The sequence below is a fragment of the Hipposideros armiger genome, unplaced genomic scaffold (assembly GCF_001890085.2).
Source record: "Hipposideros armiger isolate ML-2016 unplaced genomic scaffold, ASM189008v1 scaffold_270, whole genome shotgun sequence".
Lineage (NCBI taxonomy): Eukaryota > Metazoa > Chordata > Mammalia > Chiroptera > Hipposideridae > Hipposideros > Hipposideros armiger.
In genome coordinates, this window is record NW_017731620.1 from 777,426 (window position 1) to 804,805 (window position 27,380).

At 36.5% G+C, this 27,380-nt stretch overlaps 1 protein-coding gene across 5 annotated transcripts in view; it reads left to right on the forward strand.

Moving 5' to 3' along the window:
- The window catches only part of PLS1 (plastin 1), a 103,534-nt gene that overhangs the window by 74,840 nt on the left and 1,314 nt on the right, over nt 1-27,380 (forward strand). For 4 of the 5 annotated variants that reach the window (XM_019656946.1, XM_019656950.1, XM_019656949.1 and 1 more), the window contains exons 10-14: nt 1,348-1,543; nt 6,226-6,304; nt 10,730-10,844; nt 17,362-17,495; nt 17,946-18,069. In XM_019656946.1, the coding sequence (XP_019512491.1) occupies nt 1,348-1,543; nt 6,226-6,304; nt 10,730-10,844; nt 17,362-17,495; nt 17,946-18,069 (648 nt within the window). Of the gene's footprint in view, nt 1-1,347; nt 1,544-6,225; nt 6,305-10,729; nt 10,845-17,361; nt 17,496-17,945; nt 18,070-18,446; nt 18,531-27,380 lie in introns of all 5 variants that reach the window. The other variant, XM_019656951.1, reaches the window with a different exon arrangement.

Here is a 27,380-nt window from a genome sequence, read left to right on the forward strand (position 1 = left end):
GGAACAGACAAGTTGCTGTTCTTTTGTTCTTCAGTCTAGTTGTGGAGGACGGCACTTCACTGACCCATGTTGGTATTGTGATCATTGCGCTTTTTCTGGCTGAGGCAGTCAGTCGCTGGTCATTGGACGGCCGCTCACAGTGGCTCACAGCAGTTCACGCCAGCTGCCGGCCATTCACGCCAGCTGCCGGCCACTCATGGTAGCTCATGGCAGCCCACTGCAGCAGGGACTGCAGCCTACACCATCGCCAGCGACTCATGGCAGCCCAGCTCCAGGTCAAGCTGTTGTTCACCATCTTAGCTGTAGAGGGTGCAGCGTATCTGATCCTCATGTGGGATCCGAACCAGGGCCCTGCTGCTCAGAGCTGGTGTCCCAAGCCAACTCCTAAGCAACACGCCACACAGCCGGCCAGTTTTTTACTTTTTAACTTCATATAAAGTTCATCAGGTTGTACTTTGTATTGCTATATCACTCACATTGTTGCATGTTATTGTATGAATATAACAGTTTATTCATCTTCTCTCCTCTTGATAAGCATTTGGCTTATATTCAGGGTTTTGCAGTGGTGAAAAGTGCTGTTTCTTCTGATTTTAATATTTTTTATATGTACCCCAACTTGTTTTCATTGGAAATATCATTCAGGGTAGCATGGGTGAGACAATTCAGCCTCTTAGCCAGAAGTCACTCTAGTATATGGCCTTGATCAAGTTATCTATAATTTGATCAGTAGTTTACTGATACAATATTTGAGTTTGTTTTTTAAAAGATTTTTATTGGGGTATTGGGGGGATGGGAACAGTGCTGGGGAATTGGGGTAAGGGGAACAGACAAGTTGCTGTCGTTTTGTTCTTCAGTCTAGTTGTGGAGGACGTTGCCCCACTGGCCCATGCTGGCACCATCATTGCACTCTTCCCAGGTGAGGCACATCAGTCGCCGGCTTCTGGATGGCCGCTCACTGCGGCTGCTGGCCGCTCACGCTGGCTGCTGGCTACACACGGTAGCCCATGGCAACCCACTGCNATGTGGGATCCGAACCTGGGCCCTCTGGTGTCCCAAGCCAGTTCTTAACCATCGCACCACTCGGCCGGCCCAATATTTGAGTTTTGATGAGTACTTCATAAATGGGGGTGAAATATTACTCTGATCCCAGCAAGAAAACTTAGAGACTAGTTCTTATTGATTTAAAATGGGGAAGTTGATTTGGAATCCCTGCACATTCTGACCTTATTTTGAACTATTATCAGATACATTTCCAAAAAAGTAATTGTTTATAGATATGTGTGTCAATAAAAATTATGCCAGTCAAAAGGTAAATCTTGACCATTTTTATTTTATTTCCTTGTTTAGGAGAAAAATGACCTGAAGCGTGCTGGATTCATGCTTCAAGAAGCAGATAAACTGGGCTGCAGGCAGTTTGTTACTCCTGCAGATGTGGTTTCAGGCAACCCCAAACTTAATTTAGCTTTTGTAGCTAATCTGTTTAACACATACCCTTGCCTACACAAGCCTGACAATAACGACATCGATATGAATTTATTGGAAGGTACGTTCCTTTGCCTTGAATTGATTCACTGTGCGTATCTTCTTGTGGTATTGTCCTACTTCACTGTCAGAGGTAGGGGGTTGTGGTGGGGAGGAGTTTACTGTGTATGGGTGTATGCATCCACTCAAAAGTTCCAGTTAAAGAAAGTGGTTGTTGGTTTTAGTTAAAAGAGGATGCTGGGGTAAATCTTAACTTGTCTGTCATTTCTCCATAAGATGTTAGTGAAAACTGTCATACATTAAAAATATTCCTTTAAATGACCACATAACATAACTCCACCACGAATATGGACAATGAATTATCTTTTGGAAAAAATAATTTGTAGCTCTTTTTCTCTTTTGAAAGCTACAGTTTGACTCCAGTATTGTTCTCTTTTTAATGTTTTTAATGTACATGAAAAAATTTACAATATTCATTACTTGTCTTGTGTGTGGGCTATTGTTATCTGTCTCATAATTTATAATACTTTCCTATTTTGCTTCATGAAATGCAGATTTGACCCCTCCTAATGTAGGTACTGTATTTAGTACTTTTCTATACTCTATAAATATATTCATTCTGAATGTTCTATTTATTAGTACCATTTATTCTTTCTGTCTGGGTTGATATTTATTTTTTGCATTGTTCATGCTGTGTTTTTTCTGTCTTAATATGCCTAAAGAATGAATGATGACAAGCAAAAAACACAAATGAAACTTAATTAGAATAGCAGAGCAAGGCTTGATTATGTAAATGCTCCACATAATTTGCCTTCTGTAATGATGGAATATTGTAGTTGGAATCACATTAGAAATCAATTTTGACAATTGGATTTTACAATTTGATGTAAGGCCTTTATCCCTCTCCTGTAAATAAACAAACTTATCTTTTATCATAAGTAATCTTTGAAAGGTTCTATTAGGCTCTATAACATAGATTATATTATTTAGCTGTGTTTCGTTTACTGAATGTCATTGAAGCTTACAATATATGAATCGTCATGATGACAAATACATTCTTAATATCTAGTGCTTTCTCTTTATCTGTTTCCCAGCCTCTCTCCTTTTTTTCTCCCATTCTCATTCCTATGCATAACAAAAACCATATTAGTATGAACTAAAAGTGAAAACAATGGCAGCAGAGGTAGGAACCAATCCTGAAGTATTCTCACTAGGGCCCTGGTTTGGAGAAGGTGGTCCTCATGTAAGGATTCTTCTTGGTGGGGAGAATTTTATGCTTCAGTGTTCACTCTCTCATGTCACCCATGTTGCTTCCTTCTTCCCCAGTGAGACAGAATGAGAAATCAGTTTCATGATCCTTTTCTCTTTGACTGTCACAACCGAAGTTCCAATGTCCTTGTCACTTTATAATTAGTTTTTTGATTAATGAAAGATATTTCAGAGTTAACAAATATGTTTTTGAGGAATATGATTAATTCAATTCATCTTTCCTGAGGTCCAGTAAAATAGTCTATCTTCTATATTTAGAGATATAACTGAGAGGGGATATAGATTAAAATGTAGATTTTTCAGCAGAGAAATTTAGGGTGAGAGATTAGAACTTTAAAACATTAAATAAAAAGGAAGACGGCTAAGTTTTTATGAGTCTGGAAAATTTCAGAATCCCTCTGTGTCTTATATTAGAAGGCATTGTTTAGAGTGGCATATTAAAAATGATCTGCTTTTTATAGTCACTGAATTCTTGCTAGATATCTTTCCCAACTTGCTCGCTCTCCTATTTGTCACGTTTGAATTCTTTTGCTAGTGTTCAGCATGCTTTTGGAATTTTTCAGTGTGAATCAGATTGCTAAATATTTCCATTAGTATTTACTATATTTATATAAGAAGATACTGTGGGAAATATTTATCAATCATCTTTATTTAGAACATATGTATGTCCTGATACATCTGCCAAAAATGTTTTTGACTTTGACTGTCATTGGAATTTTTTCCTCTGTAAATTTGTTTTTATAGATCCTATGAAATTTGAAGCTTGACCTTATTACATTCCATATTCATATATTAGTATGTCCTCGTTGGCAAAGAATTTTATCTATATGGAATTAAATAAGTTAAAAGCACAACTAAATATTAAACCTTCCTATTAAATTGAGCCAAATATAGGGGCTACATATAGAGAGACCAGGTCAGAATTCATTTGTGGTGATAGAAAATACATAGACCACAGAATTATACTTTGTCAAATCATGGTTCCACCATTTAATATCTGAGTAACACCTGTGAGCCTCAGTTTTCTCATATATAAAACAAAACTAATAATACTTATTTTGAAGAATCATAGAGCGAGTTAAAATGACCTTTCATGAATGAAAGGGTTTAGCATAGAGTATGTGCTCAGTAATGGTCAGGCGAGAAGAGGATAACACGAGAAGAGGATAACACCTTAGCACATTTAGTGAGCGTTAAACCCATGCTAGTCCCTTTTCTTTCCTCTTAGTAGCCTATTTTTGATATACTTGTTATTTTTTCTGGAACTTTTATCTATTGCAGATATCAGTTTGGCCCTGAAAATGAAAAGAATGTTTTCAGTTTTTTCTTTTTTTTTTTTTATCAGCAATTAAGATTTTACTTCGAAGATTGCTGTATTTGTCTACAATCCAGACAACATTTCCAATCTGGAATACATATGTTTTCGTAATGCTTTACCATGGCTCTTGCACAAATGCATAGTGCTTCTGGCTTTGAGCATTTATTTACCAAGACAACTTGAAATGGCATTAGATAAATAAATGCTCACAAAATCTATTTTACTTTCCAGGTATCAAAAATTAAAATAAAATGATATAATTATTTGAGAACAATAGGAAGAAAGGTGAACTATTATTGAAGCTTATACTTTCAGAACTCAGTCAAGATACAAGTTTAGTGTCTTTTAAAGTATTTTTCACTATACCATCAGGTTCTGCAGAATTTGGATGTTATTTTGATTAAAAATTAAACTGTTGTACATTACCAATGTTTCTAATTGTAGAACATAATTTGGATTTTCAGAGATGGAAATAATGTAAAAATTCTCTAATTACCTGAAAAAAATTTACATATACAGCAAAAAAAACAGACTGTAATAGAAAAACAACTAAAAGGTAAATCCCAGTCACATGCATCCAGCTGGTGATCATAATGTGTCATATTTATGTCACTTTGGAGAAAGTTCAAATATTTAATTTGTATGTGTTGAGTGACTCCTACAAAGCACGGCAAGCATGGTTTCTAGGAATATTTACTTTCACTTGGTTCTTTTTACAAAGGTTCTCATATAGGTTATTTATTACAAAGTGGTAGTAGCAGGTACAGTAGACTGACCAGTTACCTTTTATGTAGACAAGAGGGGACAAAATTTAAGCAAGTATGACTTGGTTATATAATATCATCGAGCAAGACTTAAAGCAGATTTGGGAAAGCTGTTAGGTAATGGTATTGAAACCCACATGCAAGTACAGTGGGCAGATTATTTCCTGAACAGTGGGCACAAAAAAACAGAATCCTACAAGGTTTTGGCTTATCTTGTGGGTGTGCAGGTTTATACTATCAGTGACACCTAGATGACCGCAAGAATGGACCCCTAGAGCTCAGATGCTTATAGAGTTATAGACCAAACTGTCCTGGGAATCTCCCGTGAGCCAGAGCCTGGAGAGTGACCTGAACTTGTCAGTTTACAAGTGATGAGAGGTGGACTGTAAATGTTTAGTTTTTTCTGGAGTCTGGTGGGGAGATGTAGGCTAGGCCATTTCATTGTCCCCTAACTTTGCTGTAATATTATGGTCACTTAGGACTGTTTGCAATCCAGGGGATGACTAGAAGGCATACATGGCAAGGAGAGCGTACATCTGTCTCTGCTCACTTTGTGTCACACCACAGCCCCCATTTTCCTTATATGTGACATAAGCACTGCTGTGAAGGGAATGCTCGGGGAGTCTGGTTAATCACAGGTTGAACAATAGCGCCTGGAGGATTTCTTTCTGGGGCAATCTTTGAGGTCTGGGGACTTACTATGATGAAATGTGTCTTTCTCTGGGGACTTACTATGATGAAAAACCTATGTGGATGCTGTGTCCCTTACGTATTTTCAGCAGTGACAATCTAAAACAAGAGTCCTGTAAAATAGTTATATCCTCTCATTGCTTGTTTTATATTACCTATAATCCCATGTCCCCTTCATTGCTGTTTGGTGTAATTAAAATGTAGGTTTGTGTGCCCAGAAATTTTCCTGTATAAAACCCTGTCAGTACAAATTGAGTAACACTGCTTTGGGAAAGGTATAGCCTTTCTATTTCAGTTTAATGTGCTAATATTATTCTGACTACTGAAAGGTTTTCTTTTTTTAATTTTTAGCCAATCTCTTGGCATGTAATCCTAAATGCAGATATCACCATATAAATTTATTTGTTACTTTTCTGGACAGAGAAACCCAGGGCTTGGTAGTTCACAGACATCAAGTAAGGAGCTCTAGTCTAGATGGAGAAATTCAGAGCAAATAAAACCTTCTAGACAGAAGAGAAAAAGGGTACTTTAGCCATAGGCGATTCTCCCCCAGCACTCCCCAACCCCTCCTAAAAATTTTGTAGTATTGTAGGAACCTTGTCAAAGTATGGATGGCCAGTTTGTACCTCCCTGAATGGTTTAAAATGTAGTTCTTCATTCCTTTTGTCCTGAATCATCAGTGTGAACTTGTGTCTACTCTAGGAGAGAGCAAGGAAGAGAGGACATTTCGGAACTGGATGAATTCCTTGGGGGTCAACCCATACATTAATCATTTGTACAGGTAAATATTTTATTGTGTTTCAGCTTTATGGCCAAGGTCCAACTTTTCTCGTTTCAAGCTATTGGTATGTTTTCATGAGATTTTATAAAAACCACAAGAATTTTAGGCAATGTTTAGAGTTTCAGAATGTTTGGAATTGGCAGTAGGATGGATTCTAAAAGAAATTATTTAAAAAGATGATATATTATAATTTTTGATGATAAAAACAATTTGACAAAGATAACCAATCTTGCTCATAAAAATTATTGATCAGGAAAATAATGAGTTATTTCCATTTCAACAGATTAGAAGAATAGTAATATTTTATAAATAGTTCTTATCATTATATCAATATTTTTGTTATAATTCACATTCTATTTATTTTTCCCAAACCCTTAAATATGCCAAAATTTGTTGTGTATATTTTTTCTAATTTGTGGAAGTGACTTGCTTTCCCTGAGTCACTGTTAAAATTTATCTTATTCTTTCTTGCTTCAAAATGATAACACGGGCTGGCCGAGTGGCGCGATGGTTAAGAACTGGCTTGGGACGCCAGAGGGCCCCGGTTCGGATCCCACATATGAGGGCCAGTGACACTGCCCTCTACAGCTAAGATGCTGAACAACAGCTCAACCTGGAGCTGGGCTGCCTTGAGTTGCCGGCGACAGCATAGGCTGCAGCCCCTGTGGCATTGGGTTGCCATGGGCTACTGTATATAGCCAGCAGCCAGCGTGAGCGGCCAGCAGCCACAGTGAGCGGCCGTCCAGAAGCCGGCGACTGATTTGCCTCGCCCGAGAAGAGCGCAATGATGGTGCCAACTTGGGCCAGTGAAGCAACGTCCTCCACAACTAGACTGAAGAACAAAATGACAGCAACTTGTCTGTTCCCCTTCCCCCAATTCCCCAGCACTGTTCCCATCCCCTCAATTTCCCAATAAAAAAAAAATCTTAAAAAACAAAACAAAACAAAAATGATAACACATTATTAACATTGGTAGGACTAAGAAAATATTTTCCTGAATCATTTCCTGTATTCTCTGGTGGTGCTAATAACAACGTGTCTTTCTAGGTGTAGCTGAAAAGGAAACCTTTCTTCTCTCTTTATTATTGGATCTACCCTGCCTTCAAAAATACACAAGAACTAAACTTGAGCTAATTGTATATTTTTTTAGGAAAAAAACCTCAATTAGCTAAACCTATTAATAATTTGCACACTCAAGGAAATTCCTTAGTGAGCATTAACTACATTATTATTTAAATATGAACTGAAGATTAATGCCACAAAAGAGCAAGTTCACTGGCTAAGTGAGCATTTATGATGGTGTAATTTCAGCTTGGTGTATATTAAAAATATTCTTTAAAATCTAAAACCAGTATTGCCTTTTTATGGTAACTGGCTTTGCTGTGATAGACTCATATTTGATAAACTCTTAAGGGTGTGTAAATTCCAGCTAAATATAAGAGATACATGTCATTTAGACTGGCACTCCCACTATTATACAGGGCAGGGAAGGACTCAGATCCCGGAGGTGAGGAGGGATTAGATCTTTATGGACAAATTTGAAAGAATGTCTATAAAATATAATTGAAAGAAAAGAATAGTAGGTCTAGTATGATCCCATCTTTATTTTAAAATTGAATGTATACATATCCATATATGAATTTTTTAAAAATCTGGAGGGATGAATACCAAACTGATACAATGTGGGTAGTAGCAGTGGAGGGCAGCGAAGAGACTTATTTTTAATCTTAGTAATTTAAATATTTTTTGTCAATTCCTTAGTAATTTAAATATTTTTTGTGGACATTTATAATGGACATTTTTTCTTTTTTAATTAAAAAAACTAGGGGATTAAGATTTAAAACTAGGGGATTAAGATTTGTTGAAACTCATGGTAACTTCTTCATAAATGTCAAGAACACTAGAGTTCTCTATTGTTGGCAAAGAGAATTGACCAAACTTTTTAGTTAAAGGTTATTTGTAGTAATATAGATCCTGAAATGCTAGCACAGGCTTTCTAGGCATATGGAACTTGTCTTGAGAAAGGGAATTTAGAAAATTCTTGAAAGTCACATAACCTTACAGAAGAGAACCATCGGCTGTAGAAAAACAGTAGCCAGAGGTTTAGTTGGCACCAAAACCATGCGTTTGTGTCTGGATCATATTCCTAAACCCACTAAATGGTTTTAGCTCCCCATCTACAGTATACCAAATGCAAACCAAACCAAAGCATTAGAATAATGTAGATCAGTTTTAACTGAAAGTTCCTTTTTTTAAAAGATTTTATTGGGGAATTGGAGAACGAGAGTGGTGTTAGGGAATTGGGGAAGGGGAATAGCCAAGTTGTTGTCCTTTAATCTTAGTTGTGAAGGCGCAGCAAGCTCAGCTCCAAGTCCAGTCTTCATCTGGCCTCCCATCAGCAGCTCAGGGCAGCTCAGCTCAAAGTGCTGAGTTCAGTCTTAGTTGCAAGTCAAGTGGGCATAGCCCACCATCTCAAACAGGCAACCTTGTTGTTAGGAGCACTTGCTCTCACCAGCTGAGCCATCCTGCCACCTGTTGGCAGCTCAGCTCAGGCTTAGCTCACTGGCCCATGTGGGAATTAAACCGTTGACCCTGTTGCTCAGAGCTCGCACTGTTAACCAACTGAGTCACTCGGCTGGCCCTTAACTGAAAGTTCTTTCCTCTAAATAAGTTATTAAATGTATTTTAAGAACTATTAGTCCTAGGATTTTTCTATGACAAGTTGTTCTGGAATGCATCTTGAATTCTCTGGAAATCATTTTAACTCTCTGAGCCTCAGTTTCCCTACTTGCAAAATATGAATGATAATACTATACTACATAGAAATAAGAATGAATTAATTTAAAGTAAAAAGAAAAATTCATGAAATAGATGAGATTTCCAGAAGCTATTCAAATACTTCAGTGATTTTTTTTAATACACAAGTCTTCATGTGCTTACAGATTACCTGGTCAGCTCTTAAGTACTTTGATAATAGACTTGCTTCCTCCATAGTTCAGCACAGCCAGTTCCAGCCCCCTTCATTGCCATATGGTGTGTGCTCAGAGATGCAAAGGAATTTTAATATGAATCTTAGGTAAACATAAGCTATTGAGAGAAAAAAGCCACATAATACCTCACAGAGCTAGCATGTTTAAAATCAGTTGCTTTTTCTTTGTGTCCTTAGTCTACAGAATTGAAAACAGACTCAGCAATACACTTTGAGCTTGAGAAGAACATGCTTTTCTGAATCCCAAGTAGTACTGTTCTTGCTGTAATAAATTCTATTTGCTCATAAATTCCCTCCTATTAAGCCTCATTATCTAACACAAACAGCTGCCTACTGAGTAGCTATTGTGATTTTTATGAGGACTTTAAAAAATTTTTAAAAATCATAATACATAAGCCATACCTGGACGCCATTCTTACTGTTCACATTTCAAGAAATAACTGTGGAATAAAATAAAACATGCAAATTGTCCCTTACCTTTCCTATATTCACTTTTTTTCCTTCCCAAAGATAATCACTGTTACCAGACCATAGCATGTACAGGTATTTAAATATTCTTAATTTTGAAAGTAAATTTAATAAACTGTATATAGTATCATGCCAGTGGCATTTTAATTTTTTTAAAGATTTTATTGGGGAATTGGGGGAGGGGAACAGCGTTGGGGAATGAGGGAAGGGGAACAGAGAAGTTGCTGTTGTTTTGTTCTTCAGTCTAGTTGTGGAGGATGTCGCTTCACTGGCCCATGTTGGTATTATCATTGTGCTCTTCCCGGGTGAGGCAATCTATCACCGGCCACTGGACAGCCACTCACCGTGACTCATGCCGGCTGCTGGCCGCTCATGGTAGCTCGTGGCAGCCCACTGCAGCCCCGTTGCAGCCTACGCCGTCACCAGCGACTCATGGCAGCCTAGCTCCAGGTTGAGCTGTTGTTCACCATCTTAGCTGTAGAGGGTGCAGCGTCACTGGCCCTCACATGGGATCCGAACCACGGCCCTGCTGCTCAGAGCCGGCACTCCCAAGCCAACTCTTAACCAACGCGCCACACAGCCAGCCTGCCAGTGGCATTTTTAAACATAGTATGTCTCGTAAAGCTTCTCATGTCAGTACACAGAGATCTGCCTTGTTATGTCTTATGCTGCCCGAGGAGTCCGTGATATGGACAGTTTATTCAGCAGCCTCCTACTGCATGGTATTTAAGTTGTTTCCAAATTCATAAATACTGTGACAGTGAATGTTTTTGTTCATATATCTTTGTGAACATTTATGAAAAATTTTGAAGAGATTCCTAGATTAGAAGTTCTGGCTCAAATTATATATCCTGTCATTAAATGACCTGTTGTATTTTTAAAGACATAAGTTCATCTCCAGTGTGCTTAATAAAATTAGGTCGTACCAGCATTTCCTCCTCCTTCATCTTCTCTTCCTCCTGTTTCAGTGATCTTGCAGATGCTTTGGTGATCTTCCAGCTCTATGAAATGATCCGTGTGCCAGTCAACTGGAGCCACGTCAACAAACCTCCTTACCCTGCTCTTGGAGGGAACATGAAGAAGGTGAATGAAATAATGACCTTGGATGTGTTACTTTCCTGATATAAAGCAGAGGGTTTAGAGTTAGAAAGCTTAGTAAAATGGGCTCTGTTCCCACGGTTCTCATTCAACCCAAAATGTCTTAAGCTTAATAGCCTGTTTACAAGTGTGCTGTAAGAAATGTTTGGAAAGGTGAAGGCAGTTTCCCCAGTCAGACACTTTATATAACTGCTTTGGTCATTAGCAAGTTGTTGTACTTAACATTCTTTGAGATGCATCATTAATGCATTACTATTTTATAATCAGGACTTGCCAAATATTTACTGGTTATTCATTAATATTTTTAACAGATATTATTGATTACCTACTACTGGTACAGTGCAGTGCAAGAAGCACAATAGTACAAGGCCTGGAACTGGTCCTTGGGAAGCCCTGAGGAGGTTAGGGAGACAAGACGTGTACAGACAACTACAATAGGGCACAGTGTACACTAACATGAATACTATGACTTTTAAGAAAGAGAAAGCCACAGGCTGCATGTGTGAGGGAGTTCATGCAGGAGGTGGTTTTTGAGTTAGTCTTTCAGAAATGGATAGAATTTTGTCTGAAGGAGACTGGAGAAGGGCTGAGGATTAGGAAAAAAGGATAGAGATGGAAAAGTACAAAAGTGTTTCTGGGAATGGGGAGAATGTGTGTGGTGAAGGATTTGGATAGGTAAGAAGTGGATGTGAACACAGAATTTGGATTGGAGCCAGATACTGGGAGCCTTAAACATCCAAGGATGCGTTGGTTGTTTCCGTTGGTTGTTGCTTGGGCACCATGAATAATGCTGCGGTGGTTATTAATAATGGTTCACTGCAGCATTACTGGGTAAAGAAGAGGTGGTATATATATATATACAATGGAATACTACTCGGCCACAAGGAAAGATGAAATAGTGCTATTTATGACATGGACGGATCTTGAGATTATCATGCTAAGTGAAATAAATCAGAAAAGGTTGAGAACTATGTGACTTCACTCATATGTGCAATATAAAACTGAAAGCAACAAACGAACCAGACAAAGAAATAAAAACTCATAGACACAGACAATAGTTTAGTGGTCACCAGAGGGTAAGGGGGGAGGGGAGAGGTAGATGAGGGTAAAAGGGATCAAATATTGGGTTGTTGGAAAAGTCATGATGTATTTTTTTTATGTTTTTCGTTGCAAAAATGTATCATGACTTTTCCCACAACCCAATATATGGTGATGGAAGGAGAACTGACTGGGTGGTGAGCACACAATGTGATATATAGATGATGTATCACGGAATTGTACACTTGAAACCTATTTAACTTTACTAACCAAATACCACTCCAATACATTTAATAAAAATTAATAATAAAAAGTGTTTGGGTTTTAAACTGCAAGCAATGGGAAGCCATTAAACATTTTTGAGCAGGGCAGTGACTTGATGACAGTTGGTGAGAAAATATCTGGTGGATGAAGGGTAAAGAAAAGTAAGTGTCTCCAGTCTTCTTCCTCAGATGGGGGATCTATGGTGTCCTTGGTGTTCATATTTGTTCTGTTGAGCTTTAATATTCAGCTTTGGTTCTCTTTTTGTTTTTCCTTTTTATCTTCTGTATCAGGCTCATTTGCTTTTAAGACTTTTAAATGTTTATACTTTCAGTTAACTTTATCCTTTCATTTAAAATGATGTGAATAATCCAAATATATAATATAAATTAATGGACTCAAATTGCTACAACTTATCAATAGGGCTATTATGAAATTGACCTGCATTCTCATGATTTAAAAACTTTCTCTAGTTGAATAAATGGAAATATAACCATATTCCTGGATAAGAAGACTAAATATTATAAATATATTAAATGTTTGCAAATTAACTTTTGGGGGGAAAATAATTCCAGTTAGAATTCTAAGTTTCCTTTTGTGTGTATATGGGCATATCTATGTGTATGTTGGAGGATGGGATTTATAAAGTGATTCTAAAGTTCCATTTGAAGAAGAAACAGGCCTAAATCATTAAGATTTTTAAAGAATATTGAAGGGAGGAGTTGTTACAAAATATTTTAAAATGATTATAAAGCTAAAGTAATGAAGTAGTTTAATACATATAAAGGAATAGGATGGAATAGAATAGCCTAGAAACCTATCCTAAATAGAACTTAATATATGACAAGGTGCTTGCTAATTTTAGTAGGGAAAGTAAGAATCATCCAAAAAATGATGCCAAAACAACTGGTTAACCATTTTGTTAAGGAAAAAAGTGATCTTCACCCTATATCATCCACCAAAATAAATTTCAGATGGATTAAAGGTAAAGACTTAAAGGGTTAAACGTAATAAATAACACTTCAAAAAGGTGAAGATTATTTACTAATAGAATGATAAAGAAATTATAAAGAAAAAAATTGATATAGTAGATTACTATAAAAATTTAAAACTTTTGTATGCAAAAATAAACACCATAAGCAAAATTAAAAGGCAAACGATAAAAACAATAAACTTGGAAACATATTTGCAACAAATATGACAAGTGGTTAATGTCCTTAACATATGAATACTTCATACGAATCAATTTCTAAAACTTGGTTGCTGTTACTAAAATTGTAATAGCAAAATGGGACAGTAAACAAACAATATGAGTGAACAATCCACAGAGAAAGAAATACATATACATAATGAATTTTTTTTCACACACAATAAAGAAATGCAATTTAAAGTAAAAAAACAATTGGATTGCATTGCATCCAATGTTAGAGGAAGTGTTCATTTGCATAACCTTTCTAGATTCTGTTTGGTAATACATATTAATAATCTTAAAAAAAGTTTTTTAACTTAATAATTTCACTTATTATCTATCGTGATGAAATAACCAGAAAGTCAAACAAGAAGTTGTGTGCCAAAATAGTCATCATAGCAATGTTTACAGAGGAAAAAAAAAGAAAACAATTTAGTTGTTTCGTAACAGGTTAATAAATTAGGATATACCCATAAGAATAATGTACCATTAAAAAATAGCATTTTTAGTGTTTTATTAGCAGTGACATGGAAATGAGCAGGATACAAAATGGCATGCACTCATATACATATGACTCTAATTGTTTTAAAATACACACAGAAGCATGCATTTAAAAGTGACTTCTGTTCTTCAGATCTCTAGAATGAATATAATGGGTATTTATAGACTTTATAACTTAAAAAACTATTTTTTAAAAGAAAGACAAAAAGGAAATAAATCATAATATTAAAATTACTTAGGTAGTGTTATTATAAGAGGTGTATCTTCATAGTTTTCAGTATTTCTAGTGTTTGGACTTGCTTACATTTTAAATTTTATTTGATTTGCCTACAATTCTAACCATGGAAGTAGAATTCAGAAAGTTTTGTTAACTAATTTCACATAAGTTTGTTAAATAAAAATTTCAGATGCAAAATGTAACAGGAAAACAGAAATTGAGCTGGTCATTGTTCCTGGAATTTTTTAATGTTAATTATAAGATGTCACAAATGAATCATACATAGAGTGCTTCCTTTTAAGAAATACTAGCTGTTTATCGGATGAAACATAAAGCCTGAAATAAATTCAAATGTTTAGAAAACAAAGAAGCAGCACTTTCACGACACAGTATCACAGGGGCATATTTGATGGACTTTGGGCCTTCATCGGCAGACATCACTTTGCTCATTTGTAAAATCCATAAAGCTGCACCAATTAACACAGTCATTTCAGTATTTCTCCAGTGTTTCTTTTCACTTGAAACCTGTGTACCATTATGTAATTTTTCTCATTTTCCAAATGATCTAAGCTTCACATTTGTCCAAAGCATTTGAAGTGCTTGGCAGTCGTTTCTTCCATTAATTCAGTGAGACTGTGCTCTTCGATTTTTCCTTGCTTTCTTTGTGTTCATTCTTACCTTTCACAAGGCCTTCATCTTTTAGCCCCCCAATTCTAGGAATTTCCAAGGCTCAGTTCTTTCTATACTTAGGCTCTTAACGTTCTATACTCGCATCCTCAGGGAGCAGATTCATTTTTAGAGTGTTAAGTACTGCCATACACATGGCTTTCCTATAGGAACCTAATTTCTTATTTTTTCTTTAGTTCAGTGCCTTTCCAAATCTTAGAAGTGTTTTTCCAAATTTGGAATCAAATGGTACCAAAAAATAGAACACATCTTTTCCCTTATGCTAGCATCCATTTCCAGTTTCCCTTTCATTGTTGGTCATATCCACATCTTAGGTCTCTGGCTAGTCACTCTGAGCTCCTTTCACTATGATTCCTCTCAGGAATTTTGGTCAAATCAACTAGAAGACATATGGCCTTTCATTGAAACACATTTTATACATAAGTGATATTACAATTTGCTTAAAAATTCTCCCAATAAAATGGGTGTCATTGGAGAATATGCTGGTTTTTATCTCTCCTGTTCACACTGTTACATAATCAGAGCTCTGATGCTGTTTCCCATAAGTTGGGAATCTATTCCATTTTTTCAATTCTGTACATTTCTATAGTATATATTTTTCTGTTAGGCAGACTAAATTTATAATGTAGTATGACTACTAGGAAAAAGAAAGAATATTGAAATATTATTTCTTTGTATTTTAAATAAATGAATACATATCAAAGATTTTATTTAACTTATTAAGGGTACCAGGTATATGTTACAGCCGGTTCAAAAGATCTTCTTGCATTTTTATTTGTACAAACTGACCTTTAGGAATTTGTATTCTCTTTTTTATTTTTATTTTTTTTAAAGATTTTATTGGGGAATTGGGGAAGGGGAACAGCGTTGGGGAATTGAGGAAGAGGAACAGACAAGTTGCTGTCCTTTTGTTCTTCAGTCTAGTTGTGGAGGACGTTGCTTCACTGGCCCATGTTGGTGTTATCATTGTGCTTTAACCGGGTGAGGCAGATTGGTTGGTGGCCACTGGACGGCCGCTCACGGCAGCTCTTGGCAGCTCATGCTGGCTGCTAGCCACTCACGGTAGCTTATAGCAGCCCACTGCAGCTTACCCCATCGCTGGCGACTCACGGCAGCCCAGCTCCAGGTCGAGCGAGCTGTTGTTCACCATCTTAGCTGTAGAGGGCGCAGCGTCACTGGCCCTCATAGGGGATCCAAACCGGGGCCGTGCTGCTCAGAGCTGGTGTCCCAAGCCAACTCTTAACCAACGCACCACTCAGCTGGCCCTGGATTCTCTTTTTTAAAGAATACACATAGAATCAGGCCAAATGGCCAAGGAGCTGAGCCTGATGTCAGTTTCCCACTGAGTGAGAACTAGCAAGGTTGGTTTGGGGCTTGGTTTTCACAGATTCTGAGTTAAAACTACAGGTTGCTTCAGCCCCACGAATCCAGTATGAGCGCATTTTTGTTGTGGGCATAGCCACCCCAGTGGCTCCAGCCCCTCTTACAGCTGCTCAGGGACCCGAGTCAAGGTCTTCCTGAGGAAATCCCAAGTGCAGCGTTAGGTTAGTGAGTCAGCTGGATGAGACGCTGGATGCTGAGAGCTGAGGTGGTACAAAAGCGAGGCTTCCCACCACTCAGGGCAGAAGAGTGCCTGTGCTAGAGAGCCTTCTGTGGGGAGGTGTTTCTCGAGAGCATCTTAGGTGGAATTGTTTTGTAATGAGGCCTTAGTTAACCTGAGAAAGAAAATCAGGAGAAGCCAGTTACACTATTTGTCTTAACTAAATGTTTAGTAGTTAGTACTTTTTACTGCTGGGGATATTATAAGATTAGGAGAGCTTGCAATTTGGGTGGAGAAAAGACTCAAATACATAAAAATTTATATACTTGTATACATATGTAGGTAAGCGATTTACTCGGTGTTGGTTTGTCAGGGCACTGTGCTGGGTCCTGAGCTGGGTGGGGTATGATACAGATTTGTACATGGTATAGTTTTTGTGCTTTAAGAGGAGCTTATGCTGTGGTTGGCAAAAGAAAGTACATAAAATGTTAAGTATAAGTAGAAGGTGGTGCATACGCATTACAAAGTAAGCATTATTGGGAGCTGAAACAAGGATAGATCATTATCAGCTGGTATAGTTAGGGTTCAGACTTTGTTGAAGAAAGTGGGCTAAAAGCAGAATTTCGGAGGATGAGGAAGATGTAAATTTAAAATATTGGAGATGAAATTAAACTGTTAATGAAATAATTTCTTCTCCATTCCTTAATTTTAAGTTCAGACAAAACAATATTTATTACCTCTATTAATAGAATGCAGGAAACCTTGAGTTTTAGTTACAGATTTGCCACTAATAGAAGCTGTGTAATCTTGGATAGTCAAGACTTTTAGGGTAAGAAAGGATCTTAAGACTTTCTAGCCAGTTATTTATCTAGGTTAACTGCTCAGTGCTTTCGATATCTTCAACTATAAAATTGGGATAATTATTTCAGTAATATCACTGAGTTATTATGAAATGAAATTCTGTCATAAATTTAAGGTGTCATCATAGTTATCTTTTCAAGATAACTATTCAAGAGATATATTTTTTTAAATGTGTTCCTATACCAACACTTTGACTTATTATTTGTAGATTGAAAACTGTAACTATGCAGTAGAACTGGGAAAGAATGACGCCAAATTTTCCTTGGTTGGCATTGCTGGGCAGGACCTAAATGAAGGGAATTCAACGCTTACTCTGGCATTGGTGTGGCAGCTGATGAGAAGGTAAAGGCTGACACATTTATAGCAACACTGTCAGTTTCCTTCACAAATCATGTGAACTAAAATTTGAGCTCTTTTTAAATAACAAACAGAAGAAATATACAATGCAAAATATTAATTTTTAAATGATTTACTGTTGATAATATATTCTTTGTAAATTATAATATTACATATTTCAAAAGTGGGTCAGTCTCTAGAAACAATTACTTTTATTAATGTCCCTTAAAAACTGCTTTGTAAGGAGTTTTAATTTTTTAATACCATATAGTTTTTGTTTCTGATTACTGAGCTTTGTAACTTTGGAATGTAATTAAGTACAAATACCAGACTAAAATTAGAAATATGTATTAGAACTGAAATATTTCTTAAATACTTATCTAAATATTTATATAAATGATGTGAGAGCAAATTTCTCCCTTTCAGTCTTAAATATGCATTTTTTTTCTGTTACAGGTACACATTGAATGTGTTATCAGACCTTGGACAAGGCGAAAAAGTAAATGATGAAATTATTATTAAATGGGTCAATCAGACTCTTAAAAGTGCAAACAAAAATACTTCTATTTCCAGCTTCAAGGTAATCAAAAACTATTAAAAACTTTTTTTAAGTTTAAGGAAGAAATTAAGTTTAGGAAATTAAGTTTAGGAAGAAATTTTTGTTGGGAATTACATTGGTTTAGGTTCAGAATTACATTAATGTTATATCTCAGAAACATACAGTTTGTGAGCTTAAGCATACTAACTTTCTGGCAAGTGTAAACCAAAAATATAGTTTGAATTCTTATGTTTTTTGACTGGTTGTCCTATTGAGTATAAGTGCAGGTTAATATTATCAGGCTCTGGAAATGTAATCTTAAAAAAGAAATAGAATAGAGCCAAAACATCCACTTGTCAATGGAAAAGAAAGCTAAAAGCCATGTTTACACAGGACCTGTACTGTTTTGTGCTCCTTAGCAGCAGTCTCAGAACTGTATTGACACCATTTCCAAGGCCTAACAGAGCCAGCCAAACCGATTCAAGTCGGAAATGAGAAAACTGGTAGGAAAAAAAATATCTTGTCATGTGGCTTCATAATGGCACTTAACACTCACTTCCAAGCATTTGTGGATGATTCATAAAGCACTCAATGTGATTTGCACATACATACCCACTAATTTTCATGCGTTTCTATTGTTTTGCTTTTGCATGAAAGCTGATGGTAGCTACCAATAAGCATGTCTGCTTGTACACATTCATTCAGTGAGCCTTGTGTTTGTGATTGTACTTAAGTGAAAAATTGGCTATTTGTATTTTTTTTAGTGAAATAAAAGAGTGCCAACAGATGAAACTCTAACTTATCCTAAGAGTTATCTACTCATCTTCATTCTCTTCTTTGCCTTGGCTCTGTATGTTTAAAGACAGTGTAGAGCAAAAGAAATGTCAGGAATTGATAAATTTAGTCTTCTCATCTTTACCCAAAACTGAGCTCTCAAGTGGTTTTAACAGCACGCTGGATGTTGGCAGAGATGTTGCGAGTCTTACTTCAAGTGTTCTTTGTTTTTTTGTTTTCCATCTTGGAAGGAACTAATGACCTTGAGTTTTAATGCTACTTATTGTAAAAGAAAAAAGAATTTCAGTCCATGATTTGTTTTTGTGTATTTTAGAAGTATAAGACAGGAAAGGAGACATATAAAATTCAATAATTGACAGTTACTCATTAAAATTGTTATACTGAAATTATATGCATTTGTACATTAATTAATGGAAAATAATAAGCATATGTATAATTAAATCAAATACAATGAAAAAAAATTTAGAAACAAATTAAGTATTTATTGAGCTCTTAATATTAAATAACATTTGTAGGTAAAAAGATATAGAACATAAGAAATTAATTTGGCTCTCAGAGTGTTCACCATTTATTTGAAAGACAAAATTTGCATAACTGAGACGGTAAGAATACACAGTAAATGATAAATAAAATTGAAATAATTAATACAACTAATATTGTGGATAAGTCTAATTGATCATTTCCAACTGAATGGTCAGTGAAGAGTGTATGGAGAAAGTTGGAATTGATTTGCGCATCATAGATGAAGGAGGGATTTGAATTGATGGAGAACAAGAGGGAAGTAACAAGCAAGAAGGGGTCCATCTTGAATAAAGGCAAGTCCGAGAAGGTTAGGAGAAATCATGTGGCTAGAGATGGTGGTTCCTAAGGGAGACATGCAGGATGTAAGCTGAGTCAATATTATGGAGGAATCGGGCCTCAATAAAGGATATCGGTGTGGGGAGTAATGTAAGGAAAGTGTTTTAGGAATTCTATTCTGAATATGAAGGGCGGGATGGATCGGAGGAAGAATGGTATAGATCCAAGGGTAGTGCATGAAAAGTTCAGGCTGAATTCAAGGTGTGAAGTGATATGGATCTGGAGTTGGGAGTGGGCACTGAGAATGTTAAGAATGAATAGTTAGTTGCTATTGCAGAAAACAAACAAAAAAGGTAGGATTTGGCTTCTTGGTTTCGGGGAGCACAAGAGAGGAGTTAAAACTGTTGATGTTTTGGGTCTGGATAATTGGAAAACAGATGATGACACTGACACATGGGATGTCCTGAGGTGCAGCTGCTTTTTGGAAAAGAAGATGAATTCAGTTTTAAGCTTGTTGAATCGGAGGTAATTTTTAGGAAATGAGGAGTTGGATGAAAGGAGATATTAAAACTGGGAATGTAGACTTGGTGATCAGTTGAATAGAAGAGATAATTGAAAAATGGGAGTATAAAAACCCGTTAAGGGAGAGAGCCCACCAAGAAAAGTAGACTTGAGAGTATGGTTCTACTTAAAACTGAGGTGGCAGAAACATACTGCAGAAGTGCTGGGCATTTAGTAGGTGCTTGATAATAAAATCTTTTTTTTTTTTTTTAGATTTTTTATTGGGGAATTGGGGGAGGGGGAACAGACAAGTTGCTGTCCTTTTTGTTTTTCAGTCTAGTTGTAGAGGACGTTGCTTCACTGGCCCATGTTGGCACCATCATTGCACTCTTTCTGGGCGAGGCAGATCAGTTGCCTGGAAGGCCGCTCAATGCTGGCTGCTGGCTACACACGGTAGCCCATGGCAACCCACTGCAGCAGGGGCTGCAGCCTACGCCATCGCTGTCACCAGCGACTCACTGCAGCCCAGATCTAGGTTGAGCTGTTGTTCAGCATCTTAGCTGTAGAGGGCAGTGTCACTGGCCCTCATATGTGGGATCCGAACCAGGGCCTTCTGGCATCCCAAGCCAGCTCTTAACCAACGCGCCACTCGGCCAGCCCGGATAATAAAATCTTTAAGAGTATAAATAGTTAAGAGATGTGGCAGTGAATGCTAAAAAAAAGAAGAGTTGGGGTAGGGAGGTTTTTTCCAACTGTAGAAGGCATTATATTTGAAAGCTATAATAAGTGGTACTAGTGAGAACCTATTAATCATAGTTACCCAGAAATTAGAAAGGACAAATTTACCCTTTTTAGTTGTAAGATAATTTTTCCTCACCAAGAAGAAGGTGGTATATATCAGCCAATAACAATAATCATAATTGCCATTTATTGAGTCTTATGTGCCACTGTGCTAAGCACTTTATACATTGATTCTTTTAATTCTCCCAACTTTATAAGTAAAAAGATGAGCTTTAGGAAAATTAATAACTTGCCTGTCACACAACTATTAAGCAGAATAGTTGGATTCCACACCCATATCTGTCCAGCTGCAGACTGAAAGCCAAGCTATGGAGTTGTGTGGGCTCAACTTCAGCTCAGCCCTATATTAGCTGTGTGACATACTGCTCATTCATTCCATAAATATTGAAAGCCTACCCTGTGTCAGGTGCTTTGCTGGTTACTGTGGCTACATAATGCCCTCAAAGAGCTGACCATTCAGGGAAGGAGACAAGTAAAAGAGGAAGTTAGTATGGGCTGGCAGTAATACTAAGGGAAGTAGGGAGCATGTGAAAAGGGCAGTATTTTACAGAAACCTTAGCAGTTTATATCAAAAGCTGGGCTACATCTCTTAATGAATAAAGCTGAGTTTACTTCTTGTCACCATTTAGTATCTTTGGGACCTTGGGCAAATTATTAATTTCTGTGCCTCAGTTTTCCTATATTTACAATGGAGACATTAATAGTGCTCATCTTATGTTGTTGTCAAACTAAATAAATTAACAAATATAAAGAGCTCAGTAGTACCTGGCACATATTAAGGGCTCAATAAATAGGGCCTGCGAAACTATTGGTACTGCCTCTACATAAAGGGAGAGGTTCCTGTTGAGCTTTTTAGGGAACTCCGGCAGCACATCACTTTTTTTCCACTTCATTTTCAAAACTGACAGGAAGAACAATAGACTGGAATGTTCTAATAGGAATGTGTATCAACGTAAGAGGAAGAGATTGTATAATTTATTATCTTGAAGATCAAGCCAAACCTTAGGCTACTGGGTTGTCGAAAAACTCATGACGTATTTTTCTGGTTTTTGTTGCTAAAATGCATCGTGACTTTTCTGACAACCAAATAGTTGTCTTTAAGATTCTACAAATTCTTTTTGCTTAATTTCTTTATGATTAAGGAAAGAGGAAGGAAAAATTATAAAAATGTATTTATATACTAAAGTAAGGGTTTTACTATAATCCCTACCCCCTTTGCAGAAGTAAAATGTTTTTCACTGATAATATACAAATCCAAGGAGTTGGAAGATAGGCCTATTTTCTTGGAAGCAGGAAGATAAGGGATCTGATATAATCTTTAGAAACTTAAATTTTCATGTAAGTCAATAAAAGTTTTTCCCAAGGTGAATCATAGGGAAATAGGTGGGAAAATCCTTGTTTCCTATACCTAAGTGAAGAAATATTTAAAATACTGAAAAGGGCATAGCTATAAGATAAATATAACCTGAGGATCTAAAATGTATAACATGGTGACTATAGTTCACACTATATTTTATAATTGAAATTCGCTAACAGAGTAGAACTTAAATGTTTTCACTGGGTGTGGGGGTGGGGTAGGGGGTGATGGACATATTAATTAACTAGATGGAAGGAATCCGTTCACACTGTATAGATATATCAAATCAAGATGTACATTTTAAATATCTTACAACTTTGTCAGTTATACCTCAATAAAGCTAAAAAACAAAACAAAACAAATGAACAAAACTATTTCCCCAAACTTAAAAAATCCTCACAAATATGTAAATAAGTAATCAAAATATAGCACAACTGAGCTGCTAGTCTGTTTTTGAATCACCACAGAAATATTATATGAAAAGCACATAGAAATTATAAATTTATTACAGAATGATATAAATATTAAGTTAATTTTAGTAAGTATAATGTACATGTAGAAAGCTTATTAAAAAGGTAGATTCCTAGACCCATCCATCCACATATAACCTGACTCATTAATTTGAGTGTAGAGATAAATTTGTGCTCTTAACAAGCCCTTCATGCGATTTTCATGTAGGTGGTCTGCAGACTATACATTGAGAAAACAGGTGTGAGACTATTTCAGAAATAGAGAAGATGCCAAAAAAAAAAAAATGTGGATTACCAGCACCAGATAGCCTGAAGGAGCCAAATTATTTTTACTCTTCTACTTCTACTCTTCCCCGAAAAAAATCTGTTTTATAAAATGAACATTCCTGAATATGAAGACTATTAATTTTTCTAAAATTAATAAATGTAGTGATTCATAGATCATGGCCCCCCAAAAGCAGCCTGTTACTGTTCTTTACATGGCTTCAAATTTCTTATCAAACATTTATTAAGAATGACATCTGGTTAGCAAATGTACTGGATGCGTTCACTTACATTATCTTAATATTCCCACGAATCCTGTGACCTTTTCATTGTAGCAATTAGGAAAGGGGACTTTGGGCTTCGAGTAACGGAAACCCAATTTAAAGTGGTTAAAATTAAAAAAAAAAAAGGTACAGAACAATAGCAGAAATCCAGAGGTGTAAGCTAGATTTCAAGGTTCCTTGAGCCAGTTAATTGAGAAAATATCATGCAGTACGCAGGTTTTCGTCCATCTCTACTTTGCCATCTAAAGTGCCAACCTCACCCTAAAACTGGCTCTCCTCTTAGTCATAGGATAGCTGCTGGTTGTGACAGGTTTCATCCTCTGAATGCCATTCAGGAGGAGCAGTTGCCTGGCTTCCCATAACTGTTCTCAAATAGTATGGGCCTCACATTAAATTAAATTAAATTAGACCCAAATTAAATCACTGTGGTAATCAGATGCTTAGACTCTATTTGGCTTAGGCTAGTTTTCTTCAAACTTTTTTTCATTTTTTTTTTCAATTATAGCTGACATTCAAATTATTTTATATTAGTTTCAGGTGTACAACATAGTGGTTAGACATTTATATAATCTATGAAGTGATCCCTCCATTAGTCTAGTACCCGCCTGGCACTATACCAGGGATGTCAAAAAAATGTATACAAATGTGGACACTTTGGTCAACGTTGCTCAAGCAGTAGTTCACTGTAATCAGAAGTGTCTGAATGCTGATGGTAACCACTTTGAGCACCTCTTGTAATTGCAGAAGTCCAACGTGACTTGTACTCATCTTTTGCTATCGGTATATATTGAGTATTACAATTTTAATACAGTTTATTCCTTTCTTAAAATGTGTATACATTTTTTTGGCATCCTCTGTACATAGTTATTACAATATTATTGACTATAATACTTATGCTGTACTTAATATCCTCATGACTATTTTGTAACTACCAATTTGTACTTCTTAATCCCTTCACCTTTTTCACCCTGCCCTTCCATCCCCCCCTCCCCTCCCAACCCCTCTGGCAACCGTCTGTTTGTTCTCTGTATCTATGAGTCTGTTTCTGTTTTGTTCATTTATTTTGTTCTTTAGATTCCACATATAAGTGAGATCAGATGGTATTTGTCTCTCCCTGTCTGACTTACTTCATTTAGAATAATACCCTCTAGGTCCATCCATGTTATTGCAAATGGTAAGATTTCATTCTTTTTTATGACTAATACTCCATTGTATATATGTACCACCTCTTTTTTATCCAGTTGTGTATTGATGGGCACTTAGATTGCTTTCATATCTTGGCTAGTATAAATAACGCTGCAATGAACCTAAGGGTGTATATACGAGGTGTGATCAAGCAATACAGTGAATATTTAAATAAAAAATTCATTACAGTAAAAGACACATTGCCATTAAGCCCCCTCAAAATATTCCCTCTCACTTTGAACACACTTAGCCCATTATTCTTGCCACTTTCTCAAGCAGTTCAAGTCCTCTTTTGTGAGTGTCTTTCGTTGTGCTGCCGTGGCTGCGTCAATGTCCTGAGTCATTTTGACTTTGGGGAAGAGCCAGAACTTGCACGGTGCCAGATCCAGTGAATAAGGTGGATGACACACCGTAATGTTTTTATTGGACAGGTTTTGCCATATACCAGAAGCGATGTGTGACACAGAGCACTGTCGTGATGGAGGATGATTTATGGCACACTTTAAAACATACCTTTTCTCAACTGTAGCTCATACCCAACTGACTGCACTGAACGAGTTGAAACTTGTCACACACTGTTACTAAGGTTCGATGCGCCGCTTCCTGTATTAAAGATCTCTGCCTTTCCGTTTAATGGCACTCAGCAGGAGCATTCACCATATTTTGTTATCATAACAGAAAGGCTCCGTGTCACACATCGCTTCTGGTATGGCAGTTACTGTCAAATAAAAACATTACTGGTTGTCCTCATCCACCTTATTCACCAGATCTGGCACCACGTGACTTCTGGCTCTTCCCCAAAGTCAAAATGCCCATGAAAGGTAAACGTTTTGTATCAATTCAGGACATTGAGCAGCCATGACAATGCAACTAAAGACACTTACAAAAGAGGACTTCCAGAATTGCTTCAGAAAGTGGCAAGAACGATGGGGTAAGTGTGTTCAAAGCAAGGGGCAGTATTTTGAGGGGCATTAATGGCAATGTGCCTTTTACTGTAATAAAGTTTTTTAAATTAAACATTCACCATGGTATTTTTTTTACCATACCTCATATATTTTTGAACTAGTTTTGGATATCGTCAGATAAAACCCAGTAGTGGAATTGCTGGGTCTTAAGGTAGTTCTATTTTTAGTTTATTGTGGAACCTCCATATGATATTCCATAGTGGCTGCACCAATTTGCACTCCCACCTATGCTGTAGGGGGGTTTCCTTTTCTTCACCTAATCACCAACATTTGTTTGTTGATTTATTGATGATGGCCATTCTGAGAGGTGAGAGGTGAAATCGCCTTATGGTTTTTTATTTGCATTTCCCTGATGATTAGTGATGTTGAGCGTCTTTTCATATGTCTGTTGGCCATCTGTATGTCCTCTTTGGAGAAATGTCTATTTAGGTCCTCTGCCCATTTTTTAATTGGGTTGTTTGTTTGTTTGTTTTTTTATGTTGAGTTGTATGAGTTCTCTGTAAATTTCAGATATTAACCCCTTATTGGATATATCATTGGTGGATATCTTCTTCCATTCAGAAGGTTGTCTTTTTGTTTTGTTGATGGTTTCCTTGCCTGTGCAAAAACTTTTTAGTTTGATGTAGTTCCATTTGTTTATTTTTTCTTTCATTTCCCTTGCCTGAGAAAATATATTAGAAGAAATATTACTAAAATAAAAAAATATCAGAGTTTACTGCCTGTGTTTTCTTGTAGGAGTTTTACAGTTTTGGGTCTTACATTTAAATCTTTAATCCATTTTTAGTTTATTCTTATATAGTGTTCATTATTGTTCATCTGAGGAGTCTTTTTAGACATTTTCTTTCTAAATACCCTTCCCCCATGAAATTTTAATGCTGTATACATTACCTTATGCACTGTATGCTTTATACATAAAAAGAATAAGTTGATCACCCCACCCCCATAATGCATGACCTAGACTAATTTAGTTTCACCCCTGGAGGCTGTGGATGAGGTCAGCTTTCCTTGAAGCACATGTCCATGTGAGGGAGGTATGGATACAGAGAAAAATGAGTTCTGTTAGGATGGAGAAAATAGTAAGGAGTGAGTGGATTCTAGATAGGCAAGCTACAGTGGCCAGTATTCAACCTGAGAGACAGAACAAATAATTTGTTCAAGTACTGATAAGTAGTAAAATCAATTCAGAGCAAAATTTCTGACTTCAACTGCAGTGCTCTATCCACTAGAATTTAGTTGTTCAGTTTTAGTTTGCCTTGGATGTAACTTAAAAAATGGACAGAATCTTGGGTGTTAGCGTCTGATAGTTATGGGTTCAAATACTTACTGGTTGTGTGAACCAGTCACTTCAGCTCTATGAACTTTATGCTCTTCATCTTTAAAACAAATAATAACTTCTTTCATACCAGGCTGTTAGAAGGATTAAATAAGCTGAACATGTAAAGCAACAAGAATAATGCCTTTGAATATGTTTGTTCCTTTCCACTATTATTTTCATTTTTCTTTCTGAAAAATATTAAGTGAAGGCTCAGGAATTCATGGTCTAAGAAATACATTATTGCTAGAGTTTATAAAACTATTAATTTAAAATTCATCTTCTTTTCCCTTTCAAAAGTTGTTTATTTTTTACAGAATGGATACTGTAGTTAGCATACTTTAGGAATTGTCATATCCACAGATCTCAGGTATGGTGATAACTCTCTATACTGAGCACTGTAAAGATGGAACAAAAAGTGTTTTTTATTTTTTATTTTTTTTTAAAGATTTTTATTGGGGGATTGGGGGGATGGGAACAGCGCTGGGGAATTGGGGGAAGGGGAACAGGCAAGTTGCTGTCGTTTTGTTCTTCAGTCTAGTTGTGGAGGATGTCGCTTCACTGGCCCATGTTGGTATTATCATTGCGCTCTTCCCGGGTGAGGCAGTCATTTGCTGGCCA